Source organism: Amphibalanus amphitrite, unplaced genomic scaffold, assembly GCF_019059575.1.
Source record: "Amphibalanus amphitrite isolate SeventyFive unplaced genomic scaffold, NRLGWU_Aamphi_draft 000014F_arrow, whole genome shotgun sequence".
Lineage (NCBI taxonomy): Eukaryota > Metazoa > Arthropoda > Thecostraca > Balanomorpha > Balanidae > Amphibalanus > Amphibalanus amphitrite.
In genome coordinates, this window is record NW_024881510.1 from 740,831 (window position 1) to 759,999 (window position 19,169).

The following is a 19,169-nucleotide window of genomic DNA, read 5'->3' on the forward strand; positions in this document are numbered from 1 at the left end:
GAAGAGAAGGTATGCAAAGTTTTATGAAGTTTGCTTCACTAGTTGTGGAATAACAAGCAAAAAAACTTTTGCGGAAAGGCCGCTGGCCTCTCGCTGGAGCGTTTCCGACCAGTGTGCGGCGGCCGGCGGCGGCAGAGGCCAGCTGGCGGCTTGCAGCGCCGCCGAGCACCTACCTACCTACCTGTGCCGCGCGCCGCTCGGTCAGCTGGGCCCGACCGGCCCTGCCGCCGCGCCGGGACCGACCGACCGGACTCGGCGCTCGAGAACCAGACAGTAATAGCCGGCAGCCTCAATATATTCGGTTACAAGAAATCCTCAATCCTGTTTTGCTACTTGTTGATTCGTACTGCGGCGAAGCTTCACATCTGTCAATGCCGTGTTTTCCTGCTCTGCCATTTTTAATTAAAGGTAGGATTACTCAGCAGGTTGCTGCTTATTTGTACGGCTCTGTAACGCGGTTGCGGCGCAGTTGACCGGCGCGCTGGCGTTCCGCCTGTTTGACTTTGTTTATTGGCGAGCCGCCGCGTAATTGGTGTGCTGCGGTTGCGGCCGGTGGCTGCCATCAGTGCGGCCGGTGTGGGGTCATCAGCTGACCTGTTTACACGGCCTGACGTCGCCGGGCCCCTGCGGACTACCGGGAACGACAGAGAACACAATCGTTACTCGTCATTCATGAACATTGAACAATGGGCTCAATTATTCACTTAACATAAATAATTTTATTCAGCCATGGCTTCTAGTTAGTTTTAGCTATATTAGATGATTTGTGAATCCTCATGCCTTTCAATTCGGCCCAAGAAACTCCGAATGTTTATCCGGGAATCGATTTAACTTTTCACTTTGCTGTTAAAATCATTAGCAACGTAAGGTAGAAATTAGAAAATAATCTAAAAATCAAAACTTACATTTTTACTTCAGGGGCCGCCCCTGGCGCGGGAACTGCTTTCAGACGGGGGGGGGGGGGGGCACACCATAATAGAGATCAACATAGGGTTCCCCCAAATCTAGTTTTCTTACCGGTTTTAGGCCACTTATTTTTCATCCCTTGACCTTTTCAACAATAAAAGAGAAAACTGAAACAGTTGCAAAAAAGTGCGGTATTCCGTCTCAAAGTTGTGGGGGCACCGCCCCCACGGCCCCAGAGTTGGGGGAGCAAGTTGCCCCCACTGCCCCCCCCCCCCCTGGTTCCCGCGCCTATGGGGGCCACTATAGTGCGGTCCGTTCTTAGTGTACTGGCTGTCCGACCGTCGAGCAAATCCTTCACCAACTTTTTGTGATTAGATTTTTAGGTAGGAAGTCTGAAATAGGCGTAAGATCGATGCCTGCTTGGATACAAAGCGAGTTGATTGGTATTGGTGGATTTAAAATACACATTACACAATGTACCTATTCATGATCAATAGGTCAATGATTCGCTGCACCTGGGCGTTCGTGACGAGTCCCGAGTCGGGACGTGATAAGTCAGTCTAAGGGTCATTGTTTGCCATGGCCAGTGCGTAATATCATTCTAGGTAGCCTGGTCTCAGCTTTCAACATTGCACAGAACTGAATTTTTATCACGAGTGTCCACGTTCAGTGTGACCTGATGACTGCGGCTATCGGTCATGGGTTGTAATGGCGGCTGGCGAATGGCGAGTCTTCGTGCCGTCTGTGATTAGGATCCGGTCCGGATGCCCTCCCTCTCCTCTCCTCTCCCATGGCGGGGCCGGCGGCGGGGAGCTCTCGGCCCATCCTCTGCAGCTGTGGTCACGTTCAGACCACCTCGGCCCCGCGGCAGCCGGCCGCGGAGCGGCGCCGTCCATTTCTCGGAGCGTGACACCCTTTGTTTGAGCGGCGCGCGCTGGCGGCGGGGACGCGCCTGGCGTGTCGTCGTGTCGTGTCAGGCGTTTCGGCGGACTGGGCCGCCGTGACTGGCTCTGGCGGCGGTGAGGGGGCCTCTGGAAGGGGTGCAGCCGCCGGCTGGGGGCCGGCCGGACGCCGGCGGCCGGGCGCAGCTCTCTGACGGCTGCGCTCGGTGGTCCGTATCGCTGCTGGGTCTCCGGACAGCGGAGATCGGCGCAGCTGACCTGCCGCCGGCCGCACAGCCCTCCGGTCCGGCGCGGCGCACCCGGGCTGCACCGAGCTGCACTGAGCGGACGGAGCTGCACGCTACTGCGCCATGAGGCCATGCGGCCACAGTTTCCTTTGTCTTAGGGTGGGCTAGCCTAGCCACAAACATTATTCATACAATACAATAATATTCGACAAACGCTTTTCGAGGAACTATCCACAATTCTCAATCTTGACTTTCGAACTTTGCCAACATCCAAACAACTTAAGATGCTACTTCATGGCGAGTTACTCAACCCGGGCAGCGGACGAGAGGTGGCAAGCTGTTTCCAGAAATACATAATTAATTCCCACAGATTTTGATCACCAAAACTCCTCTCGGGCGCGTGGGGCGGCGGCTCCCGGCGGCTGTTCCGGGGCGCTGTGGGCGGGTGTCCCTCCTCGTGCGGCGGTCGCTGATGTGCAATGAACGCGAGACATTAATGACTGATTGTGTGTGAATGTATGATGCGTATGATGGAGTGTAGTGTAACTGTTTGAAAATGCGATGTGTGTGTGTGTGTGAGCGCGCGTGTGTGAGTGCATGTATGCACGTGACGCTAATAATAGTACACAACAATTATCTGATACGCCAAGAATTGTTACGTGTGCGCGTGCCAGTACAAGTGATTAAGAGTGTGTGTTTGTATGTATGTATATAGTGTAAAGCATAGGTACGAGTCTGCACGTAAGCTTGTATGTTTGTGAATGAGTGTGCACGGAGAGAGGTGCCCCGAATTAAGCCTTGAGCTTCTGCACCAATCTCCGATTTACTCTTTTGTTCCAGTACTTTCTGTTCAATAAATATCATCATCATCATTCATATCCAGAATGCCAGAGATGAGATCGATGTAGTAGTCTTTTGGGACTTTGTTAACGCCTGACGATGTTTTCTTTGTGTTTTAGGTGGCGCTGTGACCAGCGGCTACAAGACGACGCTATCGGATTATCGAGGGGACTACCTACAAAGCATTCCAGGTATGTGGCTCTGCCAAGCTACCGCTTGTATGTTGTATGTGTCGATTGCCAGTCCAAATAGCTGACCTCAGTACTGACAGCTGAGAAGTGACCTCCCACCTGATCCCGGTGGTATCCCTACCCCCTAGTGCTGTCATTTGGATGATGGATGCTGCAACAGCCTCTTCTGAGGTCACCTCCGACAAGCCAACCGTGTTTATTTTGGGGACCATTCGATGACCGCAACACCTGCACTTGGTGGCCACTGCACTGGCTAGCCGGGATTACCAGTGTTCTGGGGAAGGGGCGCGGAGAACGGCTGTCCTCATTACGGCTGCTGTGTGGGCTTTGGTAGGGCTTGGTACAGGTCTGTGGCCCTGCAGTGAGTGGGCTGTGGGAGAGCTTAGCTTTAGCCTGGGCCTGGGCCCTGATGGTGGGTGGGAGGGCTCAGCGCTGAGCCGTGGCCCTGCCTTTGAGTGGAAGGGCTTAGCGCTTGCCCTGCCACTAAGTAGCCTCTGCGGCTACTCATCCCGACTCTGTCGGCCGCAGCGGCAGCCCCGCGCGCCCAGCCGAGAGGCACCCGTCCGCCGCGGTAGCACGGCGCATCAAGGTGACCTCAGCGGCTGCGGCCAGGCGCGTAACCACGAGTCTGAAGTTACTGGGGACCACATGGAGGGCCGCGAAGACCAAATATTATATTTCAGGATCAGCATTCGCCTGAGGGGGGGGGGAGAGGGGGGCGTTTTTGGCCAGACCTGCCAGTTTTTTTGCGCGTGTAAGGAAAACCGCGGCGCGCACCGCCACGAAACTTGGTACCTATAGGTTATGATACCTCAATTTCGCATCGTCTGTGAAAATTTTTACCCCAGGTCACCTATGGTCAGGTCACCAGAGATCAGCTATACCAACAGAAAAATAGCCGCCTGGCGCAATTTTTCTATAAAAAAACGCTGACGAGTTTCACCAATCAGGCGAAAAATATCCGCCGGCGTGAAAAAATATCAGCCAGAAAAATAGCCAACGAGTTTCACCAACGGCAAATGCGGCATTAATGAAACGCTAGCCTGGAAGCTAAGCCGTTGACCTTAGGTCAAAGCTAAGAGCATTTGAAACAGCTATCGAATGCGCTTTCCCGCAGCACTGCAGCTCTATTGGTTCCTGACTTATGCGCCGATTTGTGTGAACAGTTGTCAAAATTGGGAACAAAAGTTCGTGAAAATTTTACCTTTAGTGACCTCCAGTGACCTCAGCGATGACCTGATAAAACATGACATAGGTAATTCTTAAAAGATACTGTAGTGAGCTCTTTGTTGCTTTGCTTTTTACCGCGTCTTTCTAGCTTGCTTACTTTCCGAGATAATCTGGTGTGGCCAAAAAGCCCCCAACCCCCATGGCGAGATTGGCCGAGGGGCCCACCCGAGCGTTGGCTAAACAAAACATCCATTGTTTTGTCTTCCGTTGACTACATATTACTCTTCACGTCGATTTAGAGAAAATATTTGGCTATTTAAGCAAACTGAGGAGGTCATCGGTTTTACTGGGGACGGTCCCCAGTAACCCAAAAGTTACTGGGGACCGGTCCCCAGTGTCCCCAGTGGTGGTTACGCGCCTGGCTGCGGCGCGCACACACAGACACAGCCGGCCCCTCCAGGTACTGAATATGCCGACTCACCGCTCGGCGAGCGAGCGCGGGCTGGAGAGCGGGGAGATCCCCTATACCCGCAGGTGACCCGGGCGTGCCGCGACTAGGGACTGATAAATGGCACTGCGCTGGCAATGGGCATGGGGTATTGCGACGAGGGTCGGGCAGGGATGTGTTCACTGTGTTCGCATTAAGAAGGATTTTCCCCGTTGACTTAGCACAAACAACGACGCGGTCGTAGCTTTAATTTTCGACTTGTGTAGCAAATAATGTGGTCAATCGATGCCCCAGTTTTCAATACAGTGCGATTGTTTCTCTGCGCGTCCGGTGTTCCTGCCCCGCGGTGTCGGGACGGGTTTCCCCGCGCTTCCCCTCCTGTAGCGTGCGGTAGTCTATGCCGTGTGACGGTGTCCGGCCAGCATTTGCATTGTCTACTGAGCCGCATCAGGCTCAGCACGATGCCCAGTGACCGTTCGGTGACCGCTCATCACCGAACAGAGGCCCCCTGTACCGCTGAGTCGGCTTCGCCGTGTGGACCCGGCACCGGCACCGGTACCAATGGAAGTTTGTCCTCCGTTTCATATCCGCTGTGCCATTCTGACCGTATCGTGCTTGTCCGCTGCATCGTGTGCCTCCCGTTGCCTGTCTGTTGTGCTGTTTACCTACCATTTGTACCGCTCTGTGCTCTGTCCGCCGTGCCGTGTGCCTCCCGTCGTATGTCGGACGGTAGTCTGCCGCTCATGCTGTGTGCCTACCATTCGTCTATTCGTGCCGCGCGCCTGTGGGTCTGTCCGCTGTACCTTGTCGCTGTGCCGCCGCACCATACCGGGTCGTCGTCCGCTCGACACTGGCCTGGGAGCGCGGCTGGCTCACTGGGCGACGACGAGCGCCGCTCGCTCCGGTCCCGTTTCGCCAGCCGAGGACAGTGCCGGTGACCGGCCGGCGGACACACTACCGGGCCGTTACACAAGGTCAGGTGGGGGCTTCTCGTCAAGAGCTCACATAGTGGGACGGCCGGTCACCAGAGGTCACAGAGGCTGCGCGGTCACCAAAGGTCACACAGTGGGTCGCTCGGTCACCAGAGGTCACAGAATGGGCCAATCGGTATTTAGAAGTCACCTTGCTTCACAAGATGGCTATGCCCCTAGGCCTAGAGGTCACAAAATCATTTGTCCTTCCCTACGATTGTGACTTACTAAAGCGCTCCCATGGATTTGTAACGTGATTTACGAAAAAGAAATCCACTCCGCTGCAAGCTTAGATTGGTGTACCATGAGAAACAGTTGTGCCGCGCGGGGTGCGCCGCCTGTCGTCGGCTGTATGTCGCGCTGCAGTGCATACTGTACCTACTTGGCGGATTTTAACTGTGCCCCGATGGAAACAGAACGTTGTCATCTCAGATGTGTGCCATCAGCGCTCGGGAGTTTAATGATCTCTGGCAGCGAATTTCTTCTCTGGCAAGATATCTTAGATCCGGGTTTAATCAGATGGACAATTCGATGACTTCAATGGTTCACTGGTTCCTGAGGCTGCTGGACAGACGTGCAGCAGCTGCTCGGGCTCACGCTCTGCTGGCGCGAACTACTGTTTTCTCAGCGCTCTCTGGACTGGGCCAAGGTTGTCATGACAACTCTCTAGGATCACCGTGCAGCGCTGGTCTGGGCCAAAGTCTGGTGTGGGGGCCGGCTAGGGGACGCTCCTCCCGGCGCTGGCCTGGGCCGGGACCCACGACGGCGCCGGGATTATTGGGACTGTCTTTTTCAGCGCCGGTCAGGGTTAAGACCCGTGCTGGAACGAGATGTTTCTCGGCGCACCAAAATAACTAGCTAAAAATAAATAGCTAACTAGCAAAATAACTAGCTAAATTTAGGTAGAATCGACAAATCATTTTTTGTAGTAAACCAACAGACGATGGTAAATTATCTTGGTCCAGGCAGCTCATGGCTTAAACCCACATGTAGTCGGTATAATTTCTACTAACGCGACAGTCTGAGTGGATGTCCCATTGTCCCGTATACAAGAGAATCTAAGTAAATCGCAATCTACCTGCACAGGTAGTTGTTTTGGTGCAAGAGGCTTCTGCGCGTCTCGACCTCCCGGCGCGACGCTAAGCCGCTGCTGTACTGGGCTCCCTGTCCGGCGCAGTGTCCCGCCGAACCGGTTGGTGGTTGCAATGTCAAGGTCTTCGACAGCCGACCTTCTCGGATAATCTCCGGTGGCGATCTCCACACAAAAAGTGCCACAGGCGGTGGCCTGGTGGCCTGACCTGACCCTCGCCGCCGGACTGACCGGGTGGCGACATTGACACCATTCACCCGACGGCCCGCTTTTTATTGGGACCACTATGTTATGAGGGCGATACTGCTGACACGTCCGGCACTTCTGTTTATGCCTTCGAATGCTGTTGTTGTGTCACAGGTGACGCTGCTCCTTACCGTTCCCTCAGCCACTACTTAGTGGTCATTCAGCCTCGACAAGAAGGCAAATCCAGATTCTTCCTAAATTTAAAAGATATATTTAGAACTCTACAGATCTTTTCTTGTTCTCTTGATTTGAAAACGAACTCAGCTCTACATATACATGCTATTTCATGTCATGCCGTGAGTGATACCTGCCGAGGTGATCTCTCGATATTTTCCAACTCAGATGTTCGTTCAGTTTCGTGCTCGCTATTCTTATGACGGCGTCCAGGACGGTATGGTTTCGTCGCAGCTGGAGCGGCTGACTGGCCACGGCGTTCGACCGGCCCGGTAACGTTAATCACGCCATCGACGGGCAGGAATGTATGGCATCGTCCCGTTAGTCGCCCAGGAAAACTGGCCCTCCGCCATGGCCGTGCGAAGCAGAATAGGGCGATGCAGCGATGGGCTGGCTTACTGCCGACCGCAATGGATGGGCTCCTCCAAAAATGTTTGTTTTGCATCTATTTAACATTACACACCTGCCATGGTAAAGCCTTATCCATTTGACACATCAGGGAGGCAGTATTTTTGTGATGTGTATCGAGCAATGTTACGTAATGCCTCCCCTTTTAGCCACATAGGCATAGCAAAAGGAGTGCACCGTTGTGTTAGTGGGGTGTGTTAAAGATGTGGTGTTATACGTAACCTTTACCTATTCAAGTTTTGGAAAATGCACTTAAAAATATCGAGATACTCGTGTTGCTTGTAAAATAGCATATGCTTGTTTTCAATGAATGCTCCCTCGAGTCATTATCCCTCCAATTTTTAGGTAGGTACCCAAGGAGTTTGCGACATGCCAGTACATACAGATGGTGACTTTTCTCTTCCATAAAACCGACATGATGTGGGCGGCTGAGTCGGTATTTGTCACTCATTTTCTTGATTTTTATCTTGAAGGTGCTTTTAGGAAAATACCTGAGTGATCACGGATAGAATCTGAAACGAATAAAGAAAAAGATAAGGAGATTCATTCAAACATGTCAACACGTCCCTTCTTCATCCCGCTGGAGGTCCGACATAAGAGGTTACGAGCAGTATAAAACGAATGTTTTATGACCATGGCCAATGTCCACTCGTACCGCGCCCTTATCCTTACCGAGTCCTCCATCACAACAGAGCGTTCTTACCATCTCAGCCGAACGTCTTATCCCAAGGACCATCCCAACCGAACGCTCGAATCATCCCAACTGAGCTCTCTTCCATCCCAATCGAGCATTCTTACCACCCAACCCGAGTGTTCTTACCGCTCCAGCCGCCTTGTGAAGAGGAGTGTTCCACGTTCTTACTCGCCCAATACTTTTCCTCTGAAATAGCCGAAGCCTATATTGCACGTCGCTCTGCAGCCATGCTTTTTTGCACACATTAGTGTGTACCTCGCCCTCATAACATGGTAATCGTAAGTTGGAAGAAGAAGGTCGAGATAAATCCTCCCTGTTGCTTACAGCAGCCCTGGAATATGTATTGTAATGGTGATTATGTAATGTCCCGGTCCTGCTTTCTTCGCTCTGTTCTCGCTGAGTTGGTGGGAGTGACGGTGTCGCCGCTGCGGCCCGCCGCTGTTTCTCCGTGTCACTGCGGCTCGGCTCATGCCTTCGCTCTCCCTACCGTCACTTTCCACGGCGTTCGGCCGTGACGGCGTGACGGACGGCGCGTGACGTGCCGTGACGCCGTGATGCCGTGACGCCGCTCTCCGGGGCTGCTGAGCGCCCGTCTCGCGCCGCGTATCTGCGGGGGCGCTCGGCGCTGCGCTCCGCGCCCGGCGACCCCGGGAGGCTCTCGCTGTCGGTGGTCGCCAGCCCCGTACCGTCGCCGTAAACAGTCCATGTCCTGCTGATACGAGATCCAGGCCCAGTTACCGCGCCTCGCCGCAGAGCCATTCACAGATTTGCACAGACTGCTGAGTAGCTGTCTCCCGAACTGGAGCGGACGGTTCATGAAAGTCCCGCTCGCCGCTCCGTCGCTGGACCGCGCAGCTATCTGATTGTCCGAGATACGCTGGTCTGATATCTAGGCCTTTCAGGCGATCGTGATTACTAGCGCCTCGCTATCCCAGTCAGGCTGGAAAGAGCGGAGGGGGGGGGGCGGTGGCAAACGCCAAAGTTGATGATCGTGAATTCGCTTATTTTCATGCACTGTCATTGACGGGATGTTTACCCGCGCCGGGCCGGGGGGGGGGTGTTTGAACACCCCCCCTGCGGTTTTTCGCAGATATCTCAAAAACGGCGGCGCTCCGCGCCGCCGTTTTTGGCACACCTGTTTGTGCATCTTTTCCGCACATGTTGTGAAAATTTCAGACCCAGATCACCTTAGGTCAGGTCACCAGGTCACGCCAAGTGACCTCACCTCAGAAAAAATAAGAATGCTCGTCATAGCTATACCGATTGATCGATTGCCTTGAAACTTTCAGCGATTGATTAGAGCAACATTATCTATAAAATGTATATCTCGGAATTTTGATATCGGTGACCTAAGGTCAGGTCAATTTTGCGACCTCTCCATTATAAGTCAATGGGAGAAAATTGAAAAGCGTCTGTTTTGCACGAACGTTATTCTAGACACTCTCAAACATCGAGATGTAGGTAAAATGGACTCACTGAACCGGAAAATGGCAACTGTGACCCCTCGTTATGTCCCCGAGGTCATCTCAGGTCACGAACAGAATCTAACAGTTTTTCGCTAATAACTTCTGATAGAGACGTGCTAGAGCGCTGAAAACGCCTTAGATGTGTTCGGCTCGACGTTGCGGATCGACTGATATGCAACATGACCTTTTCCGGTCAGGTCATGACCTTGACCTGATGTCAAATTTTCAAGTTGACTTTTCAAGGTCAACTTATTGTTCATTCGACGCGTCTCGACGAGAGGAACACGATGGTGGCAAAAGTAATGTCATGACTCTTTTGAGTCAAAAGTTATTGCCGAAAAAACGTTTTTCGTAAAAACGGCTATTTTTGGAGTTTTTGCCCCCTGGAGGCTAAACCGTTGACCTGAGGTCAAATCTGAGAACATTAATCAGAAAGGTCTGTAAAAGGGCTATCGAATGCGCTTTTCCGCGGTGCTGTAGCTCTATCGGTTCCCGAGATAGCCGTTGGCAGTTTCCAAAATGTTGAAATAGTGGACATTTGACCTTTGGTGACCTCTGGTGACCTGATCTTTGACCTGACCCAAAAAATGACCTAAGTGTTTTCGTCCTTATTTTGGACGTTCTTTCGATTGCCGCTTACCGCGTGTCGCTACGTGGCCCAGGAGCCGAGTTAGAAGGGGGGGGTGTTCAGACACCCCCCCCCCCGGCCCGGCGCGGAATCTCAGAGCACCGGCCCGGCGCGGGTTAAAAGCCAGGTCGCAAAGGGTCGATGGTCTACATGGACGGCAAAACCTCCGCTCCTATAATGGTCTCCAGAGTGGTCCTGCAGACACATGTTGATCACTTTTGATTTTAAGCACTGCTTTTACATGCCCGAGACTAGGCGCTGCACATGCTGTGAATTGAGCCGTGAATTGAGTTGCATCTGTTTCGCTTTGGAAGGGCGGTGAAGTGGTGCGCTCCGAAATACGTCATGCTCCATGTTTGCGGCCAGTGAGAGTGAACCGTATGTAGATGGCTGTCAAACCAGAGCTTTGTGGCGTGTATTACGTGTCTTGGCTGACTGAGCGCACATTGTTACATTCACCGCTTCCCGTGCCTGGCTCGTATTGAGGGCGCCTCGTGTTCATGACTGGGAGTGAGCTCACATTATCACCACCCCCCGTGTCTGGTTTGGAATGAGGGCGCCCCCTGTCTCAGATGCTCAGAGCTAGGATGTTTCAGATGGCTCACAGCTAGGGCTTCAGAGTCAGAGATGGCTCACAAGTCACAACCAGGGCGCTTCATGTCTCAGACTCAGGGATAGGGCGCCCCGTGTCTCAAATGGCTTACTGCTAAGGCTTGGAGTTGGGGCGCCTGATGTCCCGGCTGATGCGTAGTTCAGTCTGTCTTCGTCGAAGCGTTTTTTTTCCAGTGCTCCTTAGGTCGATTATCATCAAAATCAGCCGAAAACTGATGTTGATTGACAGCACCCGTCCGCCCGAGTGTTTGCATACCGGAGACCATCTGGCGTGCCGAATACTTTAATGCATTGCAATAGCCAACGCATTGCATGTGTATTGCAGCACCCAACTGTGGTCAAAACTGTTGTCATTCCATTCACTGCAATCTGGCGAGAAAAAAAAACGGGCACGATCAGTGGAGTGGGTTAGACTGTTGGCGCCGAACCAGGCAGACGGTGCTGAGCGTTAATTGTCAGACAGACAGACCACCGTTCCCCATTTACCTGACCACCCCGGTTCGTGGGCCGACCGGACCAGGGCCGCGTCATCCGGTAGGTGACGTCAGCCGGCCGCGCCGGTGGCGTCATCAGCGCGTGTCCTCCGCTGCCCGGGCGGATCGCTGGTGGACGCGCGCAGCGCTGTCGGCGGCGGCGGCACTGACACGGGACCCAGTGGATGTGTTTAATGACCCTCTGGAATGTGGATGGATGGAACCCAATGAAAGAATTACACAGTGGGGGACGGAGAACTGACCCTTTTGGCCCTGCGTGGGCTTATCCCTGCGATTTTGAACGGTGGACAGGGGGCTCACCCCTTTGATTTTGGACTGCGCGGTGGACGGTTTACAAGCAAGACTGTGGACTGGAGCACGCCGCAGAGTTGCCAGTAGCTTGGTTCATCTAGCAGGGAGGCTCAGCCGTGGACAGTCTTCAGCCTATACACTCCGCCACAGAGGCTGTCTGTCGAACGTTTGACCGCGGTCGGAAGAGGTCGGAAGAGTGACCAGCCGGTAGTGCGGGGAGAGTGGTCACGGTCGCCGCTCTGTCCCGTGCCGTGCGCACAGTGCTGTCACCGCGCACAGACCGTCACGTGAATGGTACCACTTCCGGGGCTCGGTGACGGGTCTTTGTCACGCACTGATGTCACACACATCACGTCACCAGCTGATGGCCTGATGGCGGGCGGCCGGCCATGAGCAGCCCGGGTAACGTTAATCTGTGAGCTGGTTTAGAGCGCAAAGGAATCACGCGTTAGTGGCTGCTTTATGGGTGGGGTAGGCTGGTGTGGCAGACTGGGGAGGGATGGGATGGGACGGGTCGGGTGAGTGGGTGGGAGGGGACGCTGGATGAGCCAGGGGTGGAGGATGATTTAGAAGATAAAACAAGGTTAGTGAATGGGATGGGATACCTACAGCTCCTTTATTACTTTTTCAACCACCGTCAACGGTGTGGATAAAGACACTTCACGTGTTCAGCGTACACACTGGGCATTGTGCGATGCGCAAAGCACATTGCGTGCTTACGTCCGTCGCTCATTACGGCTGTATTGGACGCCAAACAAGATGTAGGAATGTGGTGTAGCGACCCAACATTCCGTCTAGGGTGATGAACTGCGCAGCGCGCGTGCATATGGCCAAACATGCAATTTGAAATTCGAATAGCGTGCGCCAAAAAGGGCTCCAGCCGATTTGATATCGAGCTGCGCTGCGGCGTAGCGCGATGGGGCCTGCGCTGCGGCGTAGCGCGATGGGACGATTTTCTGGTGCCGTCAGTGCTGACATCTGTGGGGGAAAGGCGGTACTTTAGCGAGTCTCCTTTGGTAACCCAGATGTCACTGGTGCAGTCTTCGAAGACTGCACTTCAAAGCCTGTCTGGTGTCTACACAGGCTGCAGCAATTTTGATATTGATTTTTGCTTCTCGTCTGATCTCAACTGTGAGTTGGTTAGAGCCGATCGGTGGGTGAATCAAGGCCCTATCTGGCGAATGACCTGATACCTACCAGGCTTGTCCAAGGCCCAGGCTTCTCAGCCTGGTGTCTGGTTGGCTGTTCACTGTGGTTTGAGCCCACATGTCTCTGTTCAATTTGATTGGTTTATTTGTGAACTGTTTTACAAGCTCCGCGCCCGTGGCTTACTGACTTGTGCCCTCTGTGATCTGATTCTACCTCAAAGTATGTGATTCACTTGACTTGTGTTTGTCTTTCTACTGCAATCAGTCATCACCCAGTGTTGTGGTTTAGGTAATTGTTTCCACTGTGAGAAATGTGAGCACTCGGTGTGTGTGGCTTACTGACCTGTATTAACTTTGGTTTGATTCCAGTACCATTTATGTGGATCACTGATCCAGCTAGAATGAGCTGACTTCACTGTGATATGATTTCAGCCAGTTGCCTATGAATGGCTTACTGACTTGTGTCCACTCTGATTTCAGTTGTGTGTAGCTTACTGACTTGTCTTACTCCAGATCGGTCTTTGTGGGTTAGTTACTTATTCCTGCTTTAGTATCATACCAGCTTGTTGTCTGCGGTTTACTGTCGTCTTATCTGATTCCACCTAGGTTTCTGTGGTCTACTGACTTGTACCCACTCTTGATTCCAGCTTAATTTTTATTGTGTTTCTGATCCCTTTTATCTGTTTTCAGCTTTATACCCATGGTTTACTGTTCATTGTTAACTGATATCTTTCAATGTCTGTCGTTCCAGATGTTGCGACTGGACGGTCTGGTGCCTGCTCGCTTCCTGAGCATAATGTCTCATCTGACTCTCACCATGACTCTCCTAATGGCGCGGGTGAGTCAGTGCTCTGTGGTGCTATATCAATATTGGATATTCAGTTGTTGACCTGAAAACTATGTTGCCGCACCTTGAACAGTGAACACTCATTCAGCAGCTTTTGTCACCAGTGTAAAAAAGTGTTTTGCTGGATTTGACAACCAAACCTACATTGCAATCGAATGTTGTTGGTGTGCTCTCCTTTGCCGAACAATTTCGTGCGTTTAGAGACCCCATCAGCCACGACACGTGCTAGTGCAGTGGGTCCAGAAATGCCCTCAGCAGTCGCGTGTGTGAGAGGCGCTGTGTCACTGTAAAGGGGCACAGTAAACTATAGTATGCCACATTGCGGATACAGGGTACGCGCCATGTCACATACGTATGTATCGTGTATGACGTAGTACAGAGACAGCAATGTGCACGAGTTGTGACCTGTGTGGATCGTGTCACGAGTGGCGCCCGTGTCTGCCTGTTTCAGGAGGAGAACGTGAGTGCCTGCCTGCCGCTGGACTACACGGACGAGGAGTTTCAGACCAAGGACACAGAGTGAGTGGCGGGCAGAGGGCGCTGAGGGGCCGCAGGAACCGGGAGGGAGGTCTGGGGTAATCCTCCCAAAAGGGGGAGGATCATTTCGTCGGTTTGGATCGACGGGACAAGATTACTTCTTGCTTCTTGAGAGTATACTAGATCATCTACTGGACTGGACAAGATTGTGGTGCTGGATCCTAGGGCAGGTTGAGCTTGCGAGGACCATGGACCGGTTGGTTGACACTTGACAATGGACCGGGTGTTCCTTGTGTACATCCGTTCCGTGCTTCTATCCTCAGGATACTGAAATCCTTCTCCTCCACGCCGCAACTCCCCTCCGGGCTGGACAGGCAACTTTATCTCACGCGGGCTGCTCCCTTGGAGCGGCACCGCTGCTCCTGAGGGAGCGCACCCCGTAGCCGGGTGCAGTGAGTGCCATGGGACTGGGTGGCCTGTCCTCTGGACGGGCTCAGCCCCGGCGACTCACTAGGATGCCTGCCCAGACCAATGTCTCCCCCTAATTCCTATCATCCTTCCGGCTCTGCAATGGTCTTGTCAGACCGAAAGGGCCTAACCCAACAAAACAAAAAAAAAAAACTTGTGATTTTTGCTTCACTTGTATCTCATCGCTGCCGCGAAACCCGTGGGCGGTCGTCCCGGTCGGGCCATTTGTCTACAGCCGCGTTCCTGTGCCTCCTTACGACTTAGCATACGTTACGTAGGAACACCACCCAGGCCTCTCCTATAAAATCTGTGTGAAACCTGGGTCCCAGTGCCGCTGTGGTCTGACCAAGGTCCGACTACTAGCGCCGACCTGCTGGACGATCCGCAAACTATTCGCTGCCGATACCATTACGCTGGGGGGGGGGGGGGGTGGATGGTGGCGCTACCTTCTCCGGGGGCTCAAGCCCTAGTTTTAGACTTAACGACAGGTGGCGCTGGTAGGCTGATTTCCTGCTCACTTGGGTGGGCGAATAATTAGACGTCGTCGTCAGAAAACGCCGAAGTAATATCATATATAACATGAATATAAACATTAGAGGATGTCCAACCAAAACCATCCCTTCACTACCAGAGGCACCCTCTGAGCAACAATGGACCGTTTTCGAGTGTATTTCCGACCACCAGGGCCGGGGGAGTTTTATTCCTGTCAAAGTCCAGGTAACTTACGAGCAAAGGCAGTACTAAACGATGAGACCCGAAGAGACGATTCGAATGAACTTGAAATTGATGCTTTTAAGTCAATTTACAAGATCATAAATGTCAGACCAGGGTCAAAAGTTAGAATCAGCATTTCGATAGTGATCTCAAGTTAATGTTTCAAAGGAATAAACGGCCCTCAAAATCGGATAATACTGGCTAGGAAAGAAATAAGATATTCAGGAAGTCCGACGATGTGCTTTGGGGCCAAGCTTAGAAAAATATATAATAGAATGCATTATGAAAAAAGACCCGAGGCAATATGAAGCCAGTATAAAACTTAGCCGTTTCCCAGCGAGTCTTACGACGCGCCTTGACATTAAAGATTTGTTTGATAGTTGATAGGTGGCAGTGTTTGTTTCGCTGTTCGGAGGCGACCGTGTTTGTTATGCTGTTGGCAGGCTAGCCGTCGCACTGACCGTGGCTGCGGCTCTAATGCTGTTGTATGGCCTCACAGCCGGTGTTTGTGTTTTGTTGCGCTGTTGGCAGGCTGGCCGTGGGACTGGGCGTGGCTGCGGCTCTGATGCTGTTGTATGGCCTCACAGTCAGTGTTTGTGTTTTGTTGCGCTGTTGGCAGGCTGGCGGTGGGACTGGGCGTGGCTGCGGCTCTAATGCTGTTGTATGGCCTCACAGTCAGTGTTCGTGTTTTGTTGCGCTGTTGGCAGGTTGGCAGTGGGACTGGGCGTGGCTGCGGCTCTGATGCTGTTGTATGGCCTCACAGTCAGTGTTCGTGTTTTGGTGCGCTGTTGGCAGGCTGGCCGTCGCACTGACCGTGGCTGTTGCTCTGATGTTGTTGTATGGCCTCACAGTCAGTGTTCGTGTTTTGTTGCGCTGTTGGCAGGCTGGCGGTGGGACTGGGCGTGGCTGCGGCTCTGATGCTGTTGTATGGCCTCACAGTCAGTGTTCGTGTTTTGTTGCGCTGTTGGCAGGCTGGCCGTCGCACTGACCGTGGCTGTTGCTCTGATGCTGTTGTATGGCCTCACAGTCAGTGTTCGTGTTTTGTTGCGCTGTTGGCAGGCTGGCGGTGGGACTGGGCGTGGCTGCGGCTCTAATGCTGTTGTATGGCCTCACAGTCAGTGTTCGTGTTTTGTTGCGCTGTTGGCAGGCTGGCAGTGGGACTGGGCGTGGCTGCGGCTCTGATGCTGTTGTATGGCCTCACAGTCAGTGTTCGTGTTTTGGTGCGCTGTTGGCAGGCTGGCCGTCGCACTGACCGTGGCTGTTGCTCTGATGTTGTTGTATGGCCTCACAGTCAGTGTTCGTGTTTTGTTGCGCTGTTGGCAGGCTGGCGGTGGGACTGGGCGTGGCTGCGGCTCTGATGCTGTTGTATGGCCTCACAGTCAGTGTTCGTGTTTTGTTGCGCTGTTGGCAGGCTGGCCGTCGCACTGACCGTGGCTGCGGCTCTGATGCTGTTGTATGGTTTACAGTCAGTGTTGGTGTTTTGTTGCGCTGTTGGCAGGCTGGCGGTGGGACTGGGCGTGGCTGCGGCTCTGATGCTGCTGGAGCTGCTCGGCTTCTTCCTCGGTATCTCCATGTTCATCCCGACGGCGGCAATGATCTGTATCCTTTGACGCGGCCGGGGACTGGCACCCGGCCCCTGACGCAGCGGCTCGCAGCAGTGGCTCTAACACCCCCGGCCCCCACTGAGAGCTGCCGATAGCTGTAGGTGTAGTGATTGAAATTGTATTGTACTCTAAAGGTTTTAAGCATGCAGCTCTCATGATTTCACACAAAAATTAAATCATCCGAACGATAATTTGATGAAAGTCTTCAAACGACCTTCGACAGAACTAGGGACTATTACAGGGTGTCCGGAAATTGTTTGCACACTGTCCATATTCACGTATCTTGCACGTGCTCCCGCCAAACCGCTTAGGGATGTTCGCAACCCCGCCCCCGGGCACCCCAGCGTGTCAGGTGATCACGTGACCCAGCAGGTGACCTGACCCCAGCGGCAGTGAGTGGCCACTGGTCGCTTTCCGAGAGGTAGTCTTCGCGCGCGGACCACATATGAGGAATGGTGAGGGAGCACACTTTGGCGACGCACCACCGCGCGGTTGGAATGGTTGAAACCGGGATGACGGTAGGTGATGTTGCCCGACAAGTGGATGTATCTCGCCGGACCCTTCATTACTGACTGGTTCTCGACCGCAGCGGTGCAGCACTGAAGAATCGCAAGGGCCGTGGGAGAAAAACTGTGCTGAGCAGAGTGGCCAAAATCGTGCTCGCTAAGGCCGTGCTGAAAAGACGCCAATCGACGCGGAAACTGACCAAAAAGCTGACTGAGAAGGGTCAAGCGGTGTAGAAGACCACTGTTCACAACTACATGGCCAAGTGCCTGGGTCTCAAACCGCTCAATCTGCGCCGGCAGCCAAAACTGGCCGAAGCCCAGAAGCTGAAGTGTCTGGTATTTGCCCGGGAGCAGAAGAACTGGACCATTCAGGACTGGCGGCGCGTCTTGTTCAGCAATGAGTCTGTGTTCGAGCTCATGCACCCGCTGAATCGCCAGAACGAGCGCGTCTGGGCGCACAACAGTGCTGAAGTACCTGCCATCGACACGGTGAAGCAGCCGCTGAAACTCATGGTCTGAGCCATGATGAGTCATTGAGGCCTGTCAGAGCTCCACATCTTCCCCCGCGGTCAGACCGTGACGGCCCAGTACTACGTGAAGGAGTTCTGAAGAAGTCTGCAGCGTCCGCGATGAGCGGAAGAGGCAGACGGGGGCGCCAACACAGGTCGAGCTGCTCCCGAAGATGTCCCGAGGCGATCTTCCGGCAAGACGGTGCTTCAGCTCATCACGACGCCAGCACTCAACGGTGGTGCTGGGACAACTTCCCAGGGCTTTGGGACAAGGGTGTATGGATGGGCAACAGCCCTGGTCCGTCTCCTATCGAGAAATTGCGGCTATCGTGCAGAGCGAGCTCGACATGATGGAGCCGGCTATCACCGAGCAAGCGCTTATCAGGAACCTCCAGCGAGCGTGGCTCAGCATTAGTGCAGAGACACTGTATAACCTGATGTGTGGCATGCACGACCGTATGAGGGAGTGTGTGCGATTGGGTGGAGGGTATATCGGTAAATAAACCATGACCCATGCATGTTTTGTTTCTTTGTTAAGTGGACTAGAAGAGTGCGCAATCAATTTCCGGACACCCTGTACATAAAGTAAACACGAAGTGCCTTGATGTCATGTTTAACCCGCGCCCCACTGGGGTCTGTGTATAACACGCCCTACGGGGGGGGGGGGGGCTATTCATAGCCCCCCCCCCTCCTAACTCCGAAACTACTGGGCCGATCGTCAAAATTCAAACGGCGTCTGATAGCCCCGGAAAAACTGTCGAGCGAAACCTAATTTCATTGACCTCGAGGTCACCGATGACGTCACAGGTCAGGTCAAAGTAAAAATTATTAGCATTTTGGCTTGTTCCTATTTTGAGCTCTGGTCGCCGCCTTCAAGTCAGATCAGGCTCATTTTTGGTTTCCACACTCGTGAACAGATGCTCTAGCTACCTTGAGGGTACCAAACTTGTACTTTGATTTTCAGGTCAGGGTCAGGTCATCACAGGTCACGGAAATATTATATCATGCGTCGGTCACGTGACACATGTTTTATGGTCCATTTAGGCCATAGATTTCGAATTTGATGTCGTCTGTGTCATTCGAGGTCATTTTGAGTCGAATTTAGCTTAGGTCAGGTCACTTTCAGGTCAAAAAAGGT

At 53.2% G+C, this 19,169-nt stretch overlaps 1 protein-coding gene across 4 annotated transcripts in view; it reads left to right on the top strand.

Moving 5' to 3' along the window:
- The window catches only part of LOC122384262 (transmembrane protein 107-like), a 62,455-nt gene that overhangs the window by 29,424 nt on the left and 13,862 nt on the right, over positions 1-19,169 (top strand). The window contains exons 4-7 of one of the 4 annotated variants that reach the window (XR_006257006.1): positions 2,995-3,066; positions 13,658-13,744; positions 14,205-14,272; positions 16,032-16,070. Coding sequence is in view for 3 of the 4 variants with exons in the window: in XM_043371463.1 (XP_043227398.1) it covers positions 13,658-13,744; positions 14,205-14,272; positions 16,911-17,011 (256 nt within the window). In the remaining variant the exon portion in view is untranslated. Of the gene's footprint in view, positions 1-2,994; positions 3,067-12,640; positions 12,890-13,054; positions 13,127-13,657; positions 13,745-14,204; positions 14,273-16,031; positions 16,071-16,910; positions 17,012-19,169 lie in introns of those variants that run through there. The other 3 variants (XM_043371463.1, XM_043371484.1, XM_043371472.1) reach the window with 3 other exon arrangements.